The sequence below is a fragment of the Oncorhynchus gorbuscha genome, linkage group LG16 (assembly GCF_021184085.1).
Source record: "Oncorhynchus gorbuscha isolate QuinsamMale2020 ecotype Even-year linkage group LG16, OgorEven_v1.0, whole genome shotgun sequence".
In the NCBI taxonomy this organism is placed as follows: Eukaryota; Metazoa; Chordata; class Actinopteri; order Salmoniformes; family Salmonidae; genus Oncorhynchus; species Oncorhynchus gorbuscha.
The window spans coordinates 27332223-27356723 of NC_060188.1; the positions used below are offsets into that span (position 1 = coordinate 27332223).

At 44.8% G+C, this 24501-nt stretch overlaps 1 protein-coding gene across 4 annotated transcripts; it reads left to right on the forward strand.

The window, feature by feature from the left end:
- The first annotated feature begins 1875 nt into the window (after nt 1–1875).
- On the forward strand, nt 1876–20449 carry LOC124000063 (glycylpeptide N-tetradecanoyltransferase 1-like). Of its 4 annotated transcripts, none has more exons than XM_046306170.1 (12): nt 1876–2028; nt 4159–4273; nt 4534–4678; nt 15790–15908; nt 16083–16174; nt 16377–16493; nt 16685–16855; nt 16964–17072; nt 17228–17398; nt 17655–17822; nt 18515–18652; nt 19029–20449. In XM_046306170.1, the coding sequence occupies exons 1-12, from the start codon at nt 1880–1882 to the stop codon at nt 19047–19049; spliced, it is 1515 nt and encodes a 504-aa protein (XP_046162126.1). In that variant the 5' UTR covers nt 1876–1879; the 3' UTR covers nt 19050–20449. The 4 variants fall into 4 exon arrangements, with proteins under 4 accessions (XP_046162126.1, XP_046162128.1, XP_046162125.1 ...); XM_046306172.1 differs by having other exon boundaries at nt 4159–4267; XM_046306169.1 differs by having other exon boundaries at nt 1891–2028; nt 4156–4273.
- Nucleotides 20450–24501: the final 4052 nt, after the last annotated feature.

Sequence of the window (24501 nt, forward strand, 5' to 3'; positions counted from 1 at the left end):
CGGAAAATAGTGTGATCACGCTCTCCGGAGCCGATGCGAGTAAGACCTTTAAACAGATCAGCATTCACAAGGCCGCAGGGCCAGGTGGATTACCAGGACGGGAACTGCGAGCATGCGCTGACCAACTGGCAAGTGTCTTCACTGTCATTTTCAACCTCTCCCCGTCCGTGTCTGTAATACCAACATGCTTTAAGCAAACCAACATAGTCCGTGTAACCCAGAAACACTAAGGAAACCTGCCAAAATGACTACTGACCCGAAGCACTCATGTCTATAGCCATGCAGTGCTTTAAAAGTTTGGTCATGGCTCTTTTCAACACCATTATCCCAGGAACCCTAGACACACTCCAATATGCATACCGTCCTAACAGATCCACAGATGATGCATTCTTTATTGGCACTCCACACTGCCCTTTCCCACCTAGACTAAAGGAACACCTACAGTATGTGAGAATGCTATTCATTGGCTACAGCTGAGCGTTCAACACCATAGTGTCCTCAAAGTTCATCAATAAGCTCAGGACTAAACACCTCCCTCTGCAACTGGATCCTGGACTTCCTGACGGGCTGCCCCCAGGTGGTAAGGGTAGGTAACAACACATCCGCCATGCTGATCCTCAACACGCTGATCCTGAGCACGCACCCTGCTCAGTCCCCTCATGTACTCCCTGTTCACTCATGACTGCACAGCTAGGCACGACAGAACAGCGGTAGGCCTGATCACCGACAACGATGAGACAGCTTATAGGGAGGAGGTCAGAACCTGGCCATGTGGTGCTAGGACAACAACCTCTCAACGTGATCAAGACAAAGGAGATGATTGTGGACTACAGGAAATGGAGGACAGAGCACACCCCCATTCTCATTGACGGGGCTGTAGTGGAGCAGGTTGAGAGCTTCAAGTTCCTTGGTGTCCACATCACCAACAAACTAACATGGTCCAAGCACACCAAGACAGTAGTGAATAGGGCACAACAAAACCTATTCCCCCTCAGGAGACTGAAAAGATTTGGCATGGGTCCTCAGATCCTCAAAAGGTTCTACAGCTGCACCATCGAGAGCATCCTGACGGGTTGTATCACTGCCTGGTATAGCAGCTTCTCGGCCTCCGACCGCAGGGCACTACAGAGGGTAGTGCGTACAGCCCAGTACATCACTGGGGCGAAGCTTCCTGCCATCCAGGACCTCTATATCAGGCGGTGTCAGAGGGAGGCCCTAAAAATTGTCAAAGACTCCAACTTTTGATTTGATTTTGGATACCCCAGAACTCTTCTTAAGTACTACTTTAGAGTATTTTTACTTAGCTACTATACACCACTGGTATCATATGATTATACCCAGGTCAGGTGACAAGATTTGCTGGCACCCCCATACTGTCTATGAATGGCACATATCAACACAGGTGAGTCTCTGATGTATCTCATCTCTGGATTGCTGATGTCATAATTTGTACTTCCCAGAACGAGCCGTCCTTCATAGAAATGAATGGAAGTATACAGTATTACAAATGGCATGTATTTAAGTAACTTTTGTTGTAGTGGGGACAGTAAAATAGGTACTTTTTAAAAACAATAGTTAAAGGAAATTTGTTTTATTAAATTGTTTCAATTTGTATTTTTAGTTCATAGCTGAGCGATCATCTAGCGTGTATTTATAAATCATTGAGTGAGTCACAACTACGTGACATTGCTTAATAGGCAACTGAGGCTCAAACCTGTTTAGGGACTTGTACCTTACGAAGCCTTATGCATCCATTTGCCTGCATCGAAAGTGTTGTTAAAATTCAGATTTCAATTTCACAACCTGTCACATGAATGACTACAGGAACCAGAATGCACCGCAACAGTCAGCCAATAGTATCGCAGGTTGTGTTGAGGAGATGAATGCACGCGGTGTTTCTTCACTTCCTGGTTTAAAGATGGCGGATGAGAATGAGACAGCACCGAAGCCGGAGAAAGAAGAGGAGGTAGAAGAAGACCATGGACATTGCAGTGATTGCGAAAATGAAGAGCATCACTTTGATGATTGGTAAGGGTGCAAACTTATTTTTGTAGCATTATAGAAAATGTGTCATGCTCTTATGCTCGTTTTAAAGATACGATGCAACCTAAGGTTGGGCATACTAATTCAACTAATCCCTCCCACTTTCTTTTGAACGATTGGTGATAACGGTTTACTAATTACCTGCTTTTCGCTCTGATTGGATCTAAATAGGGCATTTTCCTGTTGTGGGCGGGGTTTCATCCCATTCCTCCTTTTGCTTTTATCGCGAGTTATAGTTAACTACCTTTGGTCACTGTACAAGAAATTGAACCCATTATTATGATAAATGAAATATAGTTATGCGGTGAAGACCAACACAAATCAGATTCAGTAAAATATTAAACTGGAACACCTGGCATTTATATCGAGAACAGCGCCCAAATGTTAAATACCACGTCCTAACTCAAATGCGAAACTAATAACGTTAGCTAACTAGCTAGCCAGCTATGACTTTTTACGACGTTGACTTGTTAGCTAGCTGACTCCCGAACTTGTGACACTGTCTGTCAAAAACAATCAACATATGATTTACTCTAATGATGCATAGTCTGTTTTCCTTTTCAGCACAGCAACACCAGCATGATGGGTGCTAAATGTATTTAGTATATTTGGTTCATTCCTACCATGCGCTGCATGTTCTGTCCCCAGGAAATGTCACTTCTTATTTAGTGTAACATGTGGATTCCAAAAGGCATTAAATATATGGTCAGGTGTACTTTACCATAACACATAAATTTGGCCATTGAAAGGGAATGTTATGCATTTTTTAAATATTATTTATCAACTTCCATGAAATATAAGCCTGATGATATTTTAAATCTACATTATTTTATAGTCCTTGTTAAATTCTCTTATCAATAACGTTTTTTCATGGTTATTGTATTTATTATTTCAGATGTTCTTTGTGTCCCTGATAGTTTGTTGTAATGCTCCATTTACGAAAACAATCCCTTTCTAAAATGACACCACATTCAGGAAGTTGCATAATTTCTTTGGTGGGAAAACGGTGGTGCAGAGGTGCAACAATATAAACACACATTTTTGTTATCTATTTTTCCATGTTTCATGTTGTTAGTCTGTTTGGCCCACTCATACATTTCTACCCTGTTAGGCTAAATTATAGATCACTATTATGCTAGCTCATTCTTGCTCACTCACAGAACTATGGCTAATTTGTGTTCAAATTTCTACCCAGTTAGGTTCCACCCTGTTAGTTGGAATATATATTTTTTTTAAACAAAAGATAAGTGCCAGAGTTTGAGCTCTAGAACGCCCTTATTTTGCCAGGAGAAAATAAAAGTAACTGCTCAACATTCCTTCTGTAAATTGCAGGGTTGGCCTAACCATATAGTGACATGTCGCTAGCTTGCTATTTGTTTAGCTGGGATGCAACCATTGTTAAAAGTCTCTTGCTTGCATTGAAGCTATATTTGTTCTTTCAACAACAACCTATTTAAACTAGGTGTGGATTACAGCCCTTGTGTGGCTTGACGATGTCAGCGTGTATGCGATCACCTGGAACCCTGCTAGGTAGTTAAATAAGTTAGCTATCAAATCACATATTCATGTTAATGTTAGTTAGCTAAATGAAACGAAAGGGTGAATGGTTCTGGATGGTAGAATGGAAGCCTGTCGAATAAGCCATTGAATGCTTGGTCGTCTATTGTTCCCTCATACACACGTACACACTGACACGCATAGCCACACATACTCCCCCCGGGGGTCATGTGATTCACCATCTGTCCTGGTGTTACAAATACAGGCCAGTCCCTAGCCTCACTCCCCTCTTGGACGCTAATGGGATTATCCCCTGTTCTTGTAAGTATACTGCTAACTCCCTGTCCTGCCCAGGAAATGGGCCTCTGGGTGGGGGTGGGGGGCTCTTCTAGAGTCATTGATGATCAGGGGATGGAGGAATAACTCCAACCAATTTAAACTAGCTTAGGGATGAACTGTAAATTATGTGTATTTGAGACAAAAGGTCACCGCATGTTTGTTGCCAACCTATCTTTAAAAAAACTGTATTCTGGGATGGTAGTGAAGAGGACTGAAACAGTTGTGGCATTCTCCTGGCCTATGGAAAGTCTTATAGTTGTTGTTGTTGTCCTATGGTAGTGACAAGGTCCAGGGAGATGACAGCGGTGCCAAGAAGAAGAAAAACAAAAAGAAGAAGAAGAAGTCTGGGGCAAATAAAGAACCTGCAGAGGAGGATCCGCTAGGCAAGGTAGATGTATGTACATGTGTGTAGGCCACATGAGTGAGTGTGGGGGCAAATGTTTTTGCTTTGTGTTTGTGTCCCTCTGTTTGTTCCTTTTGCGAGAGTAGTGCTAGAAAGACTGACATTGACTTATTGTTCTGTAACTTTTTAAAACGGCCTCTACAAAACTGAATGGAGTTTAGTGGGTGTGTTTGTCTGTGCAGACGTTGTTTTGCATTTGGCAATTTATTTCCTTTTCAATCCTACATTACTCTTTCTCTCTCTCTACACAGGTGAACTCACTGCCTGCTGATAAGCTGCAGGAGATCCAAAAGGCAATTGAACTTTTCTCTGTAGGCCAGGGCCCTGCCAAAACCATGGAGGAGGCAACCCGACGCAGCTACCAGTTCTGGGACACACAGCCCGTCCCCAAGCTAGGTATGACATTTGGCAGGGGTACAGAAATTTACTTCACAAAGTCGCCATAAATTCAAAGTTCATGCATACTTGACACTGCCGGACTGCAGACGAGACCGGAATGCAGTTTAGATTTCTTATCAGAACTGAAAATTTGATTCTGGTCTGACCCAAGCTCAGTGAGCTGAAAACCTGAGCCCTGGTCCGACATCACAGAAATGAATCATAAAACACAGGACGAGATGTTAAAACTGTCCATTGTGCCAATAGATGGTATGCACTCGCACGCCCGACTAGCATCACCACCCTGGATGGTTCCGACCTAGAATATGTGGACATCTATAAGTACCTAGGTGTCTGGCTAGACTGTAAACTCTCCTTCCAGACTCATATCAAACATCTCCAATCTAAAATGTAGCTTGTTTAGCCCAGGTCCGCTAACTACTAACTTGTTTACCCCGGCCTGCTAATCTGTTAGCTTGTTAGCACAGGCCTGCTAACCGTCTGCATTGCAGTGGCCCATATGTACTTTCTATCTCTTCCCGATTTAAAAAATTTGTTTATACCTTCCGGAAACCTGCCTCACCCAATGTGATACGGAATCGCTATTATTTTTAATTTTTAGAACACACTCAAGAACCTCCAGAAGCGAACCAGCTAACTAGCTACAAGCTATTTAGTCATTGTTAGTTTTTTAAAACCTGGATAACACTCGCCAGTCCAGCCCCCCTGCCCCATCCACCGCTGCCCCTGGACTCTGATCACTTGGCTACATAGCTGATGCACGCTGGACTGTCCATTAATCACGGTACTCCATTCTGCTTGTTTGATTTATCTGTCGGCCCCGTTGCCTAGTCAATGCCATTTTACCTGCTGTTGTTATGCTAGCTGATTAGCTGTTGTCTCACCCACTGTTTTAGCTAGCTTTCCCAATTCAACACCTGTGATTACTGTATGCCTCGCTGTATGTCTCTCTCAAATGTCAATATGCCTTGTATACTGTTGCTCAGGTTAGTTATCATTGTTTTAGTTCACAATGGAGCCCCTAGTCCCACTCCTCATACCCCTGATACCTCCTTTGTCCCACCTCCCACATATGCGGTGACCTCACCCATTACAACCAGCATGTCCAGAGATAAAACCTCTCATCATCACCCAGTGCCTGAGCTTACCTCCGCCGTACCCGCACTCCACCATACCCCTGTCTGCGCATTATGCCCTGAATATATTCTACCATGCCCAGAAACCTGCTCCTCTTATTCTCTGTCCCCAACGCTCTAGGCGACTAGGTTTGATAGCCTTTAGCCGCACCCTCATACTACTCCTTCTCTGTTCCGCGGGTGATGTGGAGGTAAACCCAGGCCCTGCATGTCCCCAGGCACCCTCATTTGTTGACTTCTGTGATCGAAAAAGCCTTGGTTTCATGCATGTCAACATCAGAAGCCTCCTCCCTAAGTTTGTTTTACTCACTGCTTTAGCACACTCTGCTAACCCTGATGTCCTTGCCGTGTCTGAATCCTGGCTCAGGAAGGCCACCAAAAATTCAGAGATTTCCATACCCAACTATAACATCTTCCGTCAAGATAGAACTGCCAAAGGTGGAGGAGTTAGCCTGCAAAGTAATGTCATACTTTCCAGGTCCATATCCAAACAGTTCGTACTACTAATTCTGAAAATTATTCTCTCCAGAAATAAGTCTCTCACTGTTGCCGCCTGCTACCGACCCCCCTCAGCTCCCAGCTGTGCCCTGGACACCATTTGTGAATTGATTGCCCCCCATCTAGCTTCAGAGTTTGTTCTGTTAGGTGACCTACACTGGGATATGCTTAACACCCCGGCAGTCCTACAATCTAAGCTAGATGCCCTCAATCTCACACAAATCATCAAGGAACCCACCAGGTACAACCCTAACTCTGTAAGCAAGGGCACCCTCATAGATGTCATCCTGACCAACTGGCCCTCCAAATACACCTCCGCTGTCTTCAACCAGGATCTCAGCAACCACTGCCTCATTGCCTGTATCCGCTACGGTGCCGCAATCAAACGACCACCCCTCATCACTGTCAAATGCTCCCTAAAACACTTCTGTGAGCAGGCCTTTCTAATCGACCTGGCCCGGGTATCCTGGAAGGACATTGACCTCATCCCGTCAGTTGAGGATGCCTGGTCATTCTTTAAGAGTAACTTCCTCACCATTTTAGATAAGCATGCTCCGTTCAAAAAATGCAGAACTAAGAACAGATACAGCCCTTGGTTCACTCCAGACCTGACTGCCCTCGACCAGCACAAAAACATCCTCTGGCGGATTGCAATAGCATCTGCGATATGCAACTGTTCAGGGAAGTCAGGAACCAATACACGCAGTCAGTCAGGAAAGCTAAGGCCAGCTTCTTCAGGCAGAAGTTTGCATCCTGTAGCTCAAACTCCAAAAAGTTCTGGGACACTGAGAAGTCCATGGAGAACAAGAGCACCTCCTCCCAGCTGCCCACTGCACTGAGGCTAGGGAACACGGTCACCACTGACAAATCCATGATTATCGAAAACTTCAACACGCATTTCTCAACGGCTGGCCATGCCTTCCGCCTGGCCACTCCTACCTCGGCCAACAGCTCCGGCCCCCCCGCAGCTCCTCGCCCAAGCCTCTCCAGGTTCTCCTTTACCCAAATCCAGATAGCAGATGTTCTGAAAGAGCTGCAAAACCTGGACCCGTATAAATCAGCTGGGCTTGACAATCTGGACCCTCTATTTCTGAAACTATCCGCCGCCATTGTCGCAACCCCTATTACCAGCCTGTTCAACCTCTCTTTCATATCGTCTGAGATCCCCAAGGATTGGAAAGCTGCTGCAGTCATCCCCCTCTTCAAAGGGGGAGACACCCTGGACCCAAACTGTTACAGACCTATATCCATTCTGCCCTGCCTATCTAAGGTCTTCGAAAGCCAAGTCAACAAACAGGTCACTGACCATCTCGAATCCCACCGTACCTTCTCCACTATGCAATCTGGTTTCCGAGCCGGTCACGGGTGCACCTCAGCCACACTCAAGGTACTAAATGACATCATAACCGGCATCGATAAAAGACAGTACTGTGCAGCCGTCTTCATCGACCTTGCCAAGGCTTTCGACTCTGTCAATCACCAGATTCTTATCGACAGACTCAGTAGCCTCGGTTTTTCGGATGACTGCCTTGCCTGGATCACCAATTACTTTGCAGACAGAGTTCAGTGTGTCAAATCGGAGGGCATGCTGTCCGGTCCTCTGGCAGTCTCTATGGGGGTGCCACAGGGTTCAATTCTCGGGCCGACTCTTTTCTCTGTATATATCAATGATGTTGGTCTTGCTGCGGGCGATTCCCTGATCCACCTCTATGCAGACGACACCATTTTATATACTTTCGGCCCGTCATTGGACACTGTGCTATCTAACCTCCAAACGAGCTTCAATGCCATACAACACTCCTTCCGTGGCCTCCAACTGCTCTTAAACGCTAGTAAAACCAAATGCATGCTTTTCAACCGATCGCTGCCTGCACCCGCATGCCCGACTAGCATCACCACACTGGATGGTTCCGACCTTGAATATGTGGACACCTATAAGTACCTAGGTGTCTGGCTAGACTGCAAACTCTCCTTCCAGACCCATATCAAACATCTCCAATCGAAAATCAAATCAAGAGTCGGCTTTCTATTCCGCAACAAAGCCTCCTTCACTCACGCTGCCAAGCTTACACTAGTAAAACTGACTATCCTACCTATCCTCGACTTCGGCGATGTCATCTACAAAATCGCTTCCAACACTCTACTCAGCAAACTGGATGCATTTTATTACAGTGCCATCCGTTTTGTCACTAAAGCACCTTATACTACCCACCACTGCGACTTGTATGCTCTAGTCGGCTGGCCCTCGCTACATATTCGTCGCCAGACCCACTGACTCCAGGTCATCTACAAGGCCATGCTAGGTAAAGCTCCGCCTTATCTCAGTTCACTGGTCACGATGGCAACACCCATCCGTAGCACGCGCTCCAGCAGGTGTATCTCACTGATCATCCCTAAAACCAAAACCTCATTCGGCCGCCTTTCGTTCCAGTACTCTGCTGCCTGTGACTGGAACGAATTGCAAAAATCGCTGAAGTTGGAGACTTTTATCTCCCTCACCAACTTCAAACATCAGCTATCTGAGCAGCTAACTGATCGCTGCAGCTGTACATAATCTATTGGTAAATAGCCCACCCATTTTCACCTACCTCATCCCCACAGTTTTTATTTATTTACTTTTCTGCTCTTTTGCACACCAATATCTCTACCTGTACATGATCATCTGATCATTTGTCGCTCCAGTGTTAATCTGCAATATTGTAATTATTCGCCTACCTCCTCATGCCTTTTGCACACATTGTATATAGACTCCCCTTTTCTTCTACTGTGTTATTGACTTGTTAATTGTTTACTCAATGTATAACTCTGTGTTGTCTGTTCACACTGCTATGCTTTATCTTGGCCAGGTCGCAGTTGCAAATGAGAACTTTTTCCTCAATTAGCCTACCTGGTTAAATAAAGGTGAAATAAAAATATATATAAAAAAAAAAAATTTAAACTCCCATGAGATTTGCAGAGTGGCATGGGAGGTTTATTTCTTAGACTGGGTTAAGATGTCAATTTTGGGACACATCCTCAGTAGTGTGCCTTCGAATCAGTGGGTGTTTCGGTCTTTAATCACTAAACACCCTCATCAAAGGTCACCAGCTAAATGGTGATCAAGCTTTAGCTTGTGTCCCATGCCCCATTAAGATTTCCCATGGGACTACGCAAGGCAGGGGCGCCCTATTCCCTGAGCCAGCTCTACAGCTGACTGCATACCTCATATGCCCTCCTCAAGTTGGAGGGATCTGAATTGGGTTCTCAGGTGGGGGTGGGGGGTCATGAAGTTATAGCCCAGCAAGGTTCCTTCCGTTTGATCCACATCCACTGGCTGCCTCTTTCAGCTGCTTGAGAAACTGCTCTGACGGTCTGCCGCAGTGCCTGTCCCTGGATTCCAAGTTCTTTCAGCAACCTGATGGTGGAAGAAGCCACGAATCCTCTGCATCCCACTTCAACTGGCCAGACTTTTGCATTCCAGTCACACTGAGTTGCATCTGCTTCCAACTCTGTGTAACGCAGTTTCTTACGCTCGTAGACCTCTACAACAGAGTTTTCCCACGGGACTGTGAGCTCTATGATGTACACAGCCTTTCATGAAGGGGACCAGAGTACCATGTCTGGCCTAAGGTTGGTAGAAGCAATCTCAGGTGGAAAAATGAGTTGCTGGCCAATATCGACAAGCATCTTCCAGTCCCGGGCCATGGCTAGGTGTCCAGTTTCTGGCTTCGTAGGAGGATGCTTGGGCCTTTTCTGTCCCTCCCGGATGAATGTTGTTGTTTTGATGGGATTGCTTGTTTTTGGAAGTAATACATTGGTTGCACTCCTCTTGGTCTCAAGTGCTGCAGCCAGGCTCTTGAGGACCCGATTGTGCCTCCAGGTGTAGCAGCCTTGTGAGAGGCTGGTCTTGCAACCTGAGAGTCGCTGGAGCTGGGCAGAGGGGATAGGTCGGGTCCTCGCAATACCATTGATGTAGGTTTTTTGGTTATGGAAGCACATCATAAACAGCTCTGCGTTCAGATGTTTTTGCCTTATGGAACGTTGGTTTGCTTGCTGCCAGGCCAAAGCCTCCTCTTTCATGCTGGATATTCCCCACAATGATTTGGTGTCTCAGGGCTGATGTTGCTTGCTGCACAGCCTTGGATGATGTCCAGTTTGTAGGGGAGTCTTGCTAATGGTCTGATCTTTGGAGTCCTTCAATGTCATCTGAAGTCTTACTTTAGAGCACTTGTACTCCTCCGTTAGACTTGTAAGAGGTAGTTCAAGGACCCCTTTGCCATAGAGGCCGATGTTACTCAGGCATTGTGGGATACCCAGCCATTTATTCACGTATGAGGTAATGGTTCGCTCCAAATGAACCCGGGGGAAAAAGACAGATTTCTAGGAAACAGCAGTGGAGGCAGAGTAAAAGAGACCAGGAAACAGCCATTGGGCCTAGAACAAGTGCAGAGCGAGAACACACTATGCTCTGAATTAGTTGAGGAACATAATAACACTCTATATTTATGGAGGGCCTGTTTCGCAACTCAAAACAACGTCATTGTCGATCAAAGTCCCATACACACTCGCCCTAGTTAGATAACCTATGGCCTCTACAAGTTTGTCTGTCATCCCATCTGGTAGTGCCTGTCTTGACTGCATCAATTCGATTTAAAGGAGCTAGCTATGTTCGCCAGCTCATTTTTAGCTAGCCACAGTGCATTCGGAAATATTCAGACCTCTTGGCTTTTTCCACATTTTGTTATGTTACAGGCTTAGTTTAAAATGGATTAAATTGTTTTTTCCCCTCATCAATCTACATACAATTATCCATAACGACAAAGCAAAAACTGGTTTTTAGAAATGTAAATATCACATTTACGTAGGTATTCAGACTCTTTACTTAGTACTTTGTTGATGCACCTTTGGCAGCGATTACAGCCTCCAGGCTTCTTCACTACAATCTTGGCACATTCTTCTCTGCAGATCCTCCCAAGCTCTGTCAGGTTGGATGGGGAGCGTTGCGGCACAGCTATTTTCAGTTCTCTCCAGAGATGTTCGATCGGGTTCAGGCTCTGGCTGGGACACTCAAGGACATTCAGACACTTGTCCCTAAGCCACTCCTCTATTGGCATGGCTGTGCGCTGAGGGTCATTGTCTTTTTGGAATGTGAACCTTCGACCCAGTCGGAGGTCCTGAGCACTCTGGAGCAGGTTTTCATCAAGGATCTCTCTGTACTTTGCTCTGTTCATCTTTCCCTCATTCGTGACTTGTCTCCCTGCCGCTGAAAAACATCCCCGGAGCATGATGCTGCCACCACCTTGCTTCACCGAAAGAGTGGTGCCAGGTTTCCTCCAGATGTGATGCTTGGCATTCAGGCCAAAGAATTCAATCTTGGTTTCATCAGACCAGAGAATCTTGTTTCTCATGGTCTGAGAGTCCTGAGAGCAAACTCCCAGCAGGCTTTTTACTGAGGAGTGGTTTCCGTCTGTCCACTCTACCATAAAGGCCTGATTTTTGGAGTACTGCGGAGATGGTTGTCCTTCTGGAAGGTTCTCCCATCTCCACAGAGGAACTCTGCAGCTCTGTCAGTGACCATCAGGTTCTTGGTCACCTCCCTGACCAAGACCCTTCTCCCCTGATTGCTCAGTTTGGCCGGGCATCCAGCTCTAGGAAGAATCTTGGTGTTTCCAAACTTGTTCCATTTTTTTTATTTTATTTGTGTTTTTATTTCACTCTCATTTACAACTGCGACCTGGCCAAGATCAAGCAAAGCAGTGCGACATTAACAACAACAGTTACAAATGTGATTAGCAAACGTACAGCCAATAACATAATAGAAAAATCAATGTACAGTGTGTGCAAATGTAGTAAGATTAGGGAGGTAAGGCAATAGGCCATAGTGGCGAAATAATTACAATTTAGCATTAACACTGGAGTGATAGATGTGCAGATGATGTGCAAGTAGAGATACTGGGGTGCAAAATTACTATGGGGATGAGGTAGTTGGGTGGGCTATTTACAGAAGGGCTGTGTACAGGTGCAGTGATCGGTATAAGCTGCTCTGACAGCTGATGCTTAAAGTTAGTTATGGAGATAGAAGTCTCCAGCTTCAGTGATTTTTGCAATTTGTTCCAGTCATTGGCAGCAGAGAACTGGAAGGAAAGGCGGCCAAAGGAGGTGTTGGCTTTGGGGATAATCAGTGAAATATACCTGCTGGAGCGTGTGCTACGGGTGGCTGTTGCTGTGGTGACCAGTGAGCTGGGATAAGGCTGGGCTTTACCTAGCAAAGTCTTATAGATGACCTGGAACCAGTGGGTTTTGCGACGAATATGTAACGAGGGCCAGCCAACGAGGGCATACTGGTCGCAGTGGTGGGTAGTATATGGAGCTTTGGTGACAAAATGGATGGCACTGTGATAGACTGCATCCAATTTGCTGAATACTGTTGGGGGCTATTTTGTAAATTATATTGGCGAAGTCAAGGATCGGTAGGATAGTCAGTTTTATGGGGGTATGTTTGGCAGCATGAGCGAAGGAGGCTTTGTTGTGAAGTAGGAAGCTGATTCTAGATTTAATTTTGGATTGGAGATGCTTGATGTGAGTCTGGAAGGAGAGTTTACAGTTTAACCAGACACCTAGGTATTTGTAGTTGTCCACATATTCAAAGTCAGAACCGTCCAGGGTAGTGATGCTGGTCGGGCGGGTGCGGGCAGCAATCGGTTGAGGAGCAGGCATTTAGTTTTACTTGCATTTAAGAGCAGTTGGAAGCCACGGAAGAAGAGTTGTATGGCATTGAAGCTCGCCTGGAGAGTTGTTAACGCAGTGTCCAAAGAAGGGCCAGAAGTATACAGAATGGTTTCGTCTGTGTAGAGGTGGATCAGAGAATCACCAGCAGCAAGAGCAACATCATTGATGTATACAGAGAAGAGAGTTGGCCCGAGATTTGAACCCTGTGGCACCCCCATAGACCCCAGAGGGCCTAGACAACAGGCCCTCTGATTTGACACGCTGAACTCTGTCTGAGAAGTAATTGGTGAACCAGGAGAGGTAGTCATTTGAGAAACCAAGGCTATTGAGTCTGCCGATAAGAATGCAGTGTTTGACAGAGTCAAAAGCCTTGGCCAGGTCAATGAAGACTGCTGCACAGTACTGTATATTTTTTCAATGGCAGTTATATCGTTTAGAACATTGAGTGTGGTTGAGGTGCACCCATGACCAGCTTGGATACCAGATTGCATGGTGGAGAAGGTACGGTGGGATTTGAACTTTTCGGTGATTCCATTTAAGAGTGATGGAGGCCACTGTGTTCTTGGGGACTTGCTGCAGACATATTTTGGTACCCTTCCCAGATCTGTGCATCGACACAATCCTGTCTCAGAGCTCTACAAACAATTCCTTCTAACTCATGGCTTGGTTTTTGCTCTGAAGTGCACTGTCAACTGTGGGACCTTATATAGAGAGGTGTGTGCCTTTCCAAATTGTGTCCAATCAATTGAATTTACCACAGGTGGACTCCAAGTTGTGGAAACTTCATTAGGATGGTCAATGGAAGCAGGATGCTCCTGAGCTCAATTTCGAGTCTAATAGCAAAGGGTCTGAATACTTATGTGATACTTAGTATTTTTATGCATTTGCAAAGATTTCTGTGTAGATTGATGAGAACCCTCCCCAATTTAATCCATTTTAGAATAAGGCTGTAATGTGGAATAAGTCAAGGGGGCTGAATACTTTCCTAATGCACTGTACCTGGGTATTTGAGGCTATTTTGCTGCTCTTCCTGTCCTTGTTTACTACAACTCCATTCAGAATAAACAACAGGCCTGATGATCGCTCGGTGTAGCTTTCACCTTCTCGTTTAGCTAACTTAATTCTGTAATTTTAATTCCATTTTGCATTGATTTAAAGATCTCCCAGGTTGCTTGCCACACATGGAGCTAGTGCCACGTTAATTGGCTGACCATAATAGCAAAAGCATGTAAACCGTATAGGCTACATTCAAAAGGTTGTTTTATTGAATTAAGAATTTTAGTTGTGGTTTATCCTTGTGTGTAGCAATGTCACATACACTGAAATATATATGACACATCTCTTTCGCATGGAGTTGATCAGGCTGTTGATTGACCTGTGGAATGTTGTCCCGCTCCTCTTCAATGGCTGTGCGAAGTTGCTGGATATTGGCGGGAACTCGTACATGTCGATCCAGAGCATCCCAAACTTGCTCAGTGGGTGACAAGTCTGAGTATGCATGCCATGGAAGCATTGTTAATTGTCTGTAGTTTATACCTGCCCATACCATAATCCCACCGCCATCATGGGGCACTCTGTTCACAATGTTGACATCAGCAAATCGCTGGCCCACACGACGCCATACACGAGACCTGCCTGGTACAGTAGAAACCGGGATCAGCCGTGATGAGCACACTTTTCCCGCTTGACAGTGGCCATCAAAGGTGAGCCTTTGCCCAATGAATTCGGTTACAGCGCTGAACTGCAGTCAAGTGAAGACCCTGGTGTGGACGACGAGCACGCAAATGAGCTTCCCTGAGACTGTTTCTGACAGTTTCTGCAGAAATGTTGTTTGTTCAAACCCACAGTTTCATCACCTGTCTGGGTGGCTGGTCTCGGACGATCCTGCAGGTGAAGAAGCCAGATGTGGAGGTCCTGGGCTGACGTGGTTACACGTGGTCTGCTGTTGTGAGGCTGTACTGACAAATTATCTCAAATGATGGAGGCTTATGGTAGAGAAATTAATATTAAATTATCTGGCAACAGCTCTGGTGGACATTCCTGCCGTCAGTATGCCAATTGCACACTCCCTCAAAACTTGAGACATCTGTGGCATTGTGTAACAAAACTGCACATTTTAGTGGCCTTTTGTTGTCCCAAGCACAAGGTGCACCTGTGTAATGATCATGCTGTTTAATCAGCTTCTTGATATGCCACACCTGTCAGGTGGATGGATTATCTTGACAAAGGAGAAATGCTACTAACAGGGATGTAAACATATTTGTGCATAACATTTGAGAGAGAGAAGCTTTTTGTGCATATGAAACAATTCTGGGATCTTTTTATTTCAGCTCATGAAACATTTGACCTAGACTTTGCATGTTTATATTTTTGTTCAGTGTAGATGAATTATATTTAGACAGGCTTTTCATTGTTACAATAGGCCAATGATTTTATTTTGTTTCTTCTAAAAAGCGGTAGTGACCTGAAGAGATTTGATATGAGTAGTCTAATTGGTCACTCTGTTTTTGGACTAAACCTCCTAAAATAGCTCCCGAGTGGCGCAGCGGTCTAAGGCATTGCATCTCAGTGCTAGAGGCGTCACTACAGACCCTGGTTCAATCCCGTCGTAGGGTTTGGCCGGAGTAGGCGGTCATTGTAAAATAAGAAATTCTTCTTAACTGACTTGCCTAGTTTAAGGTTAAATAAAATGTATGCTTTGTATCTTTACATTGATTATGAAGATTGCTAATATCCTCTTACATTGCGTTTTGTTGTTTACCTTAGGGGAGATGGTGACATCACATGGTTCCATCGAGCCTGACAAAGACAACATCCGGGAGGAGCCCTACAGCCTTCCTCCAGGCTTCACGTGGGACGCCTTGGACCTGGGCAACGCCGCTGTGGTGAGCAGGCTCCTCTACAACCCCTCCACCCCAGAGTGTCCCAAAACAATATAGTGATAGCAATCAAAATACTTCACTTGTGGTTATTCCAACAGCTGACCCCACTTTACCATTACTCAATTTAACCCTAGACCTTTTTCCCATGGCTCAGTCTGTTACTCTTCCTCCTCTTAGCTGAAGGAGCTGTACACTCTGCTCAATGAGAACTACGTGGAGGATGATGACAACATGTTCCGCTTCGACTACTCCCCAGAGTTTCTGCTCTGGTAACTCTTTATTACTTAGCTACGTCACCTTTGTTACATAAATGAGACAAGCTGAGTAACAATCTCTTTCAATAGACAGCTATTTTATGTTGTTTTTTAGTTTAAAGGCAGGTTTTTTTTTTTCTGACCAGGAAAACCTGGCCCTCAGATTTTCTTTCATAGTTGGGAACTGGCCTGTAATTGTAATGTCTTTCTACCTCAGGGCTCTGCGCCCCCCCGGCTGGCTGCCCCAGTGGCACTGTGGGGTGAGGGTGAACTCCAACCAGAAGCTGGTAGGCTTCATCAGTGCCATCCCTGCCAACATCCGCATCTATGACCAGTCAGTGAATATACATCATGCTCTTGTTCACACCCTTTTATTGCTCCCATACACTGTAGTATTTTAATATAGCTAACAATAGGAATGTAATATTCATTTGCTCCTTGACTATATCATCTCTTGTGTTAATTTGCTGTAAGAAGGCAGACATTAAGAGGCCTTCGTTACTTTAGACTGTTTTTGTCATTTAGGGATAAGAAGATGGTGGAGATCAACTTCCTGTGCGTCCACAAGAAGCTGCGCTCCAAGCGGGTAGCCCCAGTCCTGATCAGAGAGATCACCAGACGGGTCAACCTGAAGGGCATCTTCCAGGCTGTCTACACCGCTGGTGTGGTACTGCCCAAACCCGTGGGCACCTGCAGGTGGGTCACAGAGACACACCAACCACACCAGACAGATACCCATCCAACCAAATTCATATGCTCTTAAACACAAAAACATAGTGATTATAAAATCTGTTCTCTGTATAGGTACTGGCATCGCTCTCTGAACCCACGCAAGCTGATCGAGGTGAAGTTCTCTCACCTGAGCCGGAACATGACTATGCAACGCACCATGAAGCTGTACCGTCTGAATGAGGTGAGTCAGTGAGCAAAGCGCCATTAGGAGGCTATCTTTGCACAACGCCTGACCGCTCAGCCATCACCTGATGCCTCTATTTGAAATGTCTATTGTGTTGACATAACTCTCCAATTGAAAATGATTGCCATGACCTTCCATCTCCTTCTCTCCAGTCCCCAAAGACGTCTGGCTTGCGGCCGATGACCAGGAAGGATGTCCCGGCCGTGCATCGCCTGCTCCTGGAGTACCTGAGCCAGTTTCACCTGGCCCCTGTCATGAGCCCCGAGGAGGTGGAGCACTGGCTGCTGCCCCAGGAGAGCATAATCGACACCTACCTGGTCGTAGTCAGTACCATTGATGAAACGTACACTACCGTAGACACCCATAACATTACAACACCTTACACGCTTAGTATATATGGTATACACCAAGTAGACCATTTCACACGACCATATATGGACAGCTACCCAGATACCCTCTACTCTTCTACCTCTTGACAACATTGTTCACATTATGTCAGTGCTCTGGAAATGCATTTCACACACATCTAAAATAGAGTGAATGTAAAGTTGGAGGACGTGTGTCTTCTCCCTGTGGCAGTCCTCTGGGGGCAAGGTGACGGACTTCCTGAGCTTCTACACGCTCCCTTCTACTATTATGAACCATCCAGTGCACCGCAGCCTCAAGGCAGCCTACTCCTTCTACAACGTGCACACCACCACCACCCTGCTGGACCTGATGTCTGACGCACTCATTCTGGCCAAGTCGGTGAGTTGGTCCTCTTCAGGTGGCTGGGGGTCGGCGGTCAAATGGGAGTTGGATTTGGGTACCAGGTCAAATATTTACTGTGTAAACTGAGTATACCAAACATTAGGATTCCTCCTAATATTGAGTTGCACCCCCACTTACTTGCTCTCAGAACAGCCTCAATTTGTCGGGCTATGGTCTGTACAGGGTGTCAAGTGTTCCACAGGGATGCTGGCCCATGTTGACTCCAATACTTCCCACAGTTGTGTCAAGTTGGCTTGATGTCCTTTGAGTGGTGGACCGTGCTTGATACACACAGGAAAATGTTGTGTGAAAAATCCAGCAGTATTGCAGTTCTTGACACAAACTGCTGTGCCTGTTACGTACTACCAAACCTGTTCAAAGGCACTTAAATATTTTGTCTTGCCCATTTACCCTCTGAATGGCACACGTATCTTAGTTGTCTCAACTTTAAATCCTTTTAGTCGGTCTCCTCCCATTGATCTACATTGATTTGAAGTGGATTTAACAAGGGACATAAATAAGGGATAATGGCTTTCACCTGGATTCACCTGGTCAGTCTGTCATGGAAAGAGCTGGTGTTCTTAATTTGTTGTATACTCAGATGACGATGAATTATACACAACTCAATCCCTCTCCCCCATCTCTCTGTATCCCCCTCTTTCATCCCTATCGTCAATATCAATATCCAGAAAGGGTTTGACGTTTTCAATGCACTGGACCTGATGGAGAATAAGACTTTCCTTGAGAAGCTCAAGTTTGGCATCGGAGATGGGAATCTACAGTATTATCTGTACAATTGGAAGTGTCCTAGCATGGGATCAGAGAAGGTGCGTCATTGTTCATATTTACTGATAGTTCAGTCAGTTCCTAGAGAGATGACTATTTTTCACATTGATATAAATTATCCATGGTAATATGATGATATTGAAACAGTGTTTTGTGTTCCCTAGACTGAACTGTAAACCAATGGGTATTTAGATCATGCCTATGGAGATATCCACCACTAAGAGCTAAATAGTTATTTTTTCTAGTACAAAAGGAGGAAATGTAATGACAGGGGGGAGGGAACCATTGACTTGATTATCTTGCTATCACAGTTAAGCCAGGCAGAGAAGTATACAGGCCTCACAGAACTCATCATGTGTTTTCTCATTTTAGCTTCTGGTGCAACTATCATAAGCTTTCTGTGTCTGTGGTTCACAGGTTGGCTTAGTACTACAGTGACACCCCCCCACCCCCCCACCCACCCACTGAGCGTCACAGTTGGGCCAGGAGACCACAAAACGCACTGACCACCTGACAGATGGACTTCCTGCTTCAGGAAAGAGAACCCACCGCCCATTTTTACTTCTTGACCTTTGAACTTTGACCTGCACTACCGCTGCCAGGCAGGGAGTCGGGGGGAGTTGGTCCTTCTCCACGCTCTCTCTCTCTCATCACATGGACCTTAAGCCCTTTTTGTTACCATCCCCACTGAAGTCTGTCATGATTGTACTAGATATCTTATACACACACTGCACAATTCGCCAAATAACACACACGTGTAACTACACAACATACATGTACAGTAAGACAGACATGACAGGAAAATTATACTACCACATATTGACCCAGGGGTAGGCAACTCCAGTCCTCCGGGGCCTGATTGGTGTCACATTTTATCCCTAGAAAACACAGCTGATTTAATCAAATTGCATATTCTAAACTGAAAATTGTGATTATTGGAGTCAGGTGTGTTAGTTGTGGCTGGGGCAAAACTGGGACACCAAGAAGGCCCTCGACTGGAATTGCCCACCCTGCACTAGACGCTAACATTTTATATTCCTTCATGTGTGCAATGCGCTTTTTCAAAGCAAATCTCTCATCATCCCCGAAGTACAGTGTTAGAGAGAAAAAAATGGAAACAATCAAAAACATTTAAAAAGGAAGAAGAACAAAAAAAATGTATTTAATATCCAAAGTGGACACAAGACAAGGGCTTCTGTCAATGTTTTTCGTCTTTTGCTATTGAGGCTTGAAACTGCAGATTTACTATCAACCCCTCCATTTTCTTCACCGTACGCGTTCTAGACTTGACTCTGTACACAGCTGACCGAGGGGTAAATGAGGGGTTTTGTCCTTCATCTTTTTCTTTTATATATATATATATATATTTTTTTTTTTTGTCCCATCTTTACTAACTGTCATGACCCATTCAGAAGCCCTGTTCAGAGGAAAATACAACGATGACCGTATAAATGGAACAGCTTTCAACAAGAACTAAACAAAGTGCAGTAGTTGGGACTTATTTTTAAAGTTTTTTTTTTTAAAGCTGCGGCCGGGAGAGCAGTTATTTTGAGTAGGGAAATGGTTGGGTGGGGGCTGCTGAGACTGGGCACGGAAGGGACTGGATACTGTTTGTGGGTAGAACGCCTCTGAAATTGAGAATTGAAACTGTCAAGGATTTGGGGACCTGGGCCGGGGGGCTGGGTAACACCCAAGTAAACCTATTTGTTTTTATGTAGAGTGTTGGATGGGATGCAAACTAAAATGAATAACGGGTCTCATGGTTTTATGATGCAGGAAAACAAATGTGAAGATGCAGGGGAATTTTTGTGCAAAATAAAATATAGAAGTTGCTGTGAGGTTTTGTAACGGTTGCTCTCAGGTGATTTCTATCCTTTAGTTTATCATGAAGATATTCACTAAGTTACTTCTGCCTTACCCATCACCCCTTCGACTTAAGAGGTGTGACTCCAAAATCAGTCCAAATAATTCATTTGGATTCTGTGCTGCCCTGTTCTAAGCCAATTGTAATTTTCCTAAGTCCCTCTTTGTGGCATCTGACCACATGACTGAACAGTCGTCCAGGTGCAACAAAACTAGGGCCTGCAGGACCTGCCGTGTTGATAGTGGTGTTAAGGCAGAACAACACTTTAATATGGACAGACTTCTCCCCATCTTAGCTACTGTTGTATCAATATGTTTTGACCGTGACAATTTACAATCCAGGGTTACTCCAAGCCTTTGGTGACCAATGAGGAGCAACAGGGAGGTGAAGGCCCCCAGCAGCTTCTACACCAGGGGTATTCAACTCTTCCCCTACGAGGTTCGGTTTTCTGTTCAACCTGGGGCGGAGACTTTGAAGCAACACAAACCTAGGCACAGACACATGCATACACATAGATTTAGTACTGTAGATATGTGGTGGAGTAGGGGCCTGAGGGCACAAGGTGTGTTGTGAATGTATTGTAATATTTTTAAATTGTATGAACTGTCTTAATTTTGCTGCCTTGGCAGCAGCTAATGGGTATCCATAATACATACGACTAATTAAGTGCAGCACAGGTCTAAATCAGTCCCTGATTAGAGGGCAACAATTAAAAAATGCAGTGGAACTGGCTTTGAAGTCCAGAGTCGAGTTCGAGGGTTCGACACCTTCTCTGAGTGTAGTGTCCTGTGGTAAGGAAATATTTTTGTCTTTAAACCTCTTCAGCTCTTGAGCATACTATTGTTTTTCAAGGATTTTCTTGCAGAGAGGGTTGGCAGCATCGTTTGCTCTTCACGTCACAGGATTGGTCTCACTGATTCATGGAGGGTACGTGGATCTGGGTGGGTCACACTCCCTTAGATTAAGGATTTACAATCGGTTAATCACGATCTATAATAGTTTATGCTTGACTATTACAGAAAACCATTTGGCCAAAGCCATACATTTCAAATAAATATATGTATTTGAGTTTGCAATAAAAGGCTGACTGTTCAATCTTGTTATTTTATGTTTTTTCCGGTTAGCTCTTCAAGGTTGTTGCTGTATCCTCCAGATGACTGTCTGAAACAACCCACAGGGAGAGGGCTGTCTTCCACTGGCAGATTTGTCCTGCCTCTGCTGAAAAGAGCATGTGCAAAATTATACGTTTTTACTAATAGTCTAAACCTTTGTATAGCAAGCACATTTTCTAAATTAGTATTCTGTTCATTTGGAAATCAGTAAACTGCACACTTCAAGAATAATGATTTGTCAATGCTCTCATGTCAGAGATTGAAGTACAATGGCACCACAGATCTAGAATGAGATTCAATATTTATGATTGGCACAAAGTACTAAAACATCCAATGAATGAATGCAATAAATATACTGAACAAAAATCTCTCCCTCTTCAAAGGGGGGGACACTCTTGACCCGAACTGCTACAGACCTAGATCTATCCTATCCTGCCTTTCTAAGGTCTTCGAAAGCCAGGTCAACAAACAGTTTACCGACCATTTCGAATCTCACTGTACCTTCTCTGCTATGCAATCTGGTTTCAGAGCTGGTCATGGGTGCACCTCAGCCACGCTCAAGGTCCTAAACGATATCTTAACTGCCATCGATAAGAAACATTACTGTGCAGCCGTATTCATTGAGCGGGCCAATGCTTTCAACTCTGTCAATCATCACATCCTCATCAGCAGACTCGACAGCCTTGGTTTTTCAAATGATTGCCTCGCCTGGTTCACCAACTACTTCTCTGATAAGAGTTCAGTGTGTCAAATCGGAGGGTCTGCTGTCCGGACCTCTGGCAGTCTCTATGGGGGTGCCACAGGGTTCAATTCTTGGACCGACTCTCTTCTCTGTATACATCAATGATGTCGCTCTTGCTGCTGGTGAGTCTCTGATCCACCTCTACGCAGACGACACCATTCTGTATACTTCTGGCCCTTCTTTGGACACTGTGTTAACAACCCTCCAGGCAAGCTTCAATGCCATAAACTCTCCTTCCGTGGCCTCCAATTGCTCTTAAATACATGTAAAACTAAATGCATGCTCTTCAACCGATTGCTGCCTGCACCTGCCCGCCTGTCCAACATCACTACTCTGGATGGCTCTGACTTAGAATATGTGGACAACTACAAATACCTAGGTGTCTGGTTAGACTGTAAACTCTCCTTCCAGACTCACATCAAACATCTCCAATCCAAAGTTAAATCTATAATTGGCTTCCTATTCCTATTTCACAACAAAGCATCCTTCACTCATGCTGCCAAACATACCCAATCCTCGACTTTGGCGATGTCATTTACAAAATAGCCTTCAATACCCTACTCAACAAATTGGATGCAGTCTATCACAGTGCAATCCGTTTTGTCACCAAAGCCCCATATACTACCCACCATTGCGACCTGTATGCTCTCGTTGGCTGGCCCTCGCTTCATACTCGTCACCAAACCCACTGGCTCCATGTCATCTACAAGACCCTGCTAGGTAAAGTTCCCCCTTATCTCAGCTCGCTGGTCACCATAGCATCACCCACCTGTAGCACGCGCTCCATCAGGTATATCTCTCTGGTCACCCCCAAAACCAATTCTTTCTTTGGCCACCTCTCCTTCCAGTTCTCTGCTGCCAGTGAATGGAACGAACTACAAAAATATCTGAGACTGGAAACACTTATCTTCCTCACTAGCTTTAAGCACCAACTTTCAGAGCAGCTCACAGATGACTTCACCTGTACATAGCCCACCTATAATTTAGCCCAAACAACTATCTCTTTCCCTACTTCCCTAATGTATTTATTTTATTTATTTATTTTGCTCCTTTGCACCCCATTATTTTTATTTCTACTTTGCACATTCTTCCACTGCAAATCTACCATTCCAGTGTTTTACTTGCTATATTGTATTTACTTTGCCACCATGGCCTTTTTTTTGCCTTTACCTCCCTTCTCACCTCATTTGCTCACATCATATATAGACTTGTTTATACTGTATTATTGACTGTATGTTTGTTTTACTCCATGTGTAACTCTGTGTCGTTGTATGTGTCAAACTGCTTTGCATTATCTTGGCCAGGTCGCAATTGTAAATGAAAACTTGTTCTCAACTTGCCTACCTGGACGACACATGGAGGAAACAAATGTACAGCCAATAACACAATAGAAAAGTCTATATACAGTGTGTGAAATTGAAGTAAGATTAGGGAGGTAAGGCAATAAATAGGCCATAGTGGTGAAATAATAATTACAATTTAGCAATTAAACACTGAGGTGATAGATGAGCAGAAGATGAATGTGCAAGTAGAGATAATGGGGTGCAAAGGAGCAAAAATAATAATAATATGGGGATGAGGAGGTTGGGTGGGCTATTTTCAGATGGGCTATGTACATGTGCAATGATATGTAAGCTGCTCTGACAGCTGATGCTTAAAGTTAGTGAGGGAGATATGAGTCTCCAGCTTCAGTGGTTTTTGCAACTGGTTCCAGTCATTGGCAGCAGAGAACTGGAAGGAAAGGCGGCCAAAGTAGGAATTGGCTTTGGGGGTGACCAGTGAAATATACCTGTTGGAGTGCGTGCTATGGGTGGGTGCTGCTGTGGTGACCAGTGAGCTGAGATAAGGCGGGGCTTTACCTAGCAAAGACTTATAGATGACCTGGAACCAGTGGGTTTGGCGATGAATATGAAGCGAGGGCCAGTCAACGAGAGCATACAGGTCGCAATGGTGGGTAGTATATGGGCCTTTGGTGAAAAATGGATGGCACTGTGATAGAGTGCATCCTATTTGCTGAGTACAGTGTTGGAGGCTGTTTTGTAAATTACATCGTCAAGGATCGGTAGGATGGTCAGTTTTACGAGGGTATGTTTGGCAGCATGAGTGAAGGATTCTTTGTTGTGAAATAGGAAGCTGATTTTAATTTTGGATTGGAGATGCTTGATGTGAGTC

Coding starts and splice junctions, on each gene's coding strand:
- LOC124000063 (XM_046306170.1), top strand. CDS start 1,880: ATGAATGCACGCGGTGTTTCTTCACTTCCTGGTTTAAAGATGGCGGAT. Junction 15,909..16,082: donor ACCTGGGCAACGCCGCTGTG/GTGAGCAGGCTC, acceptor TCCTCCTCTTAG/CTGAAGGAGCTGTACACTCT. Junction 17,073..17,227: donor AGCTGTACCGTCTGAATGAG/GTGAGTCAGTGA, acceptor CCTTCTCTCCAG/TCCCCAAAGACGTCTGGCTT.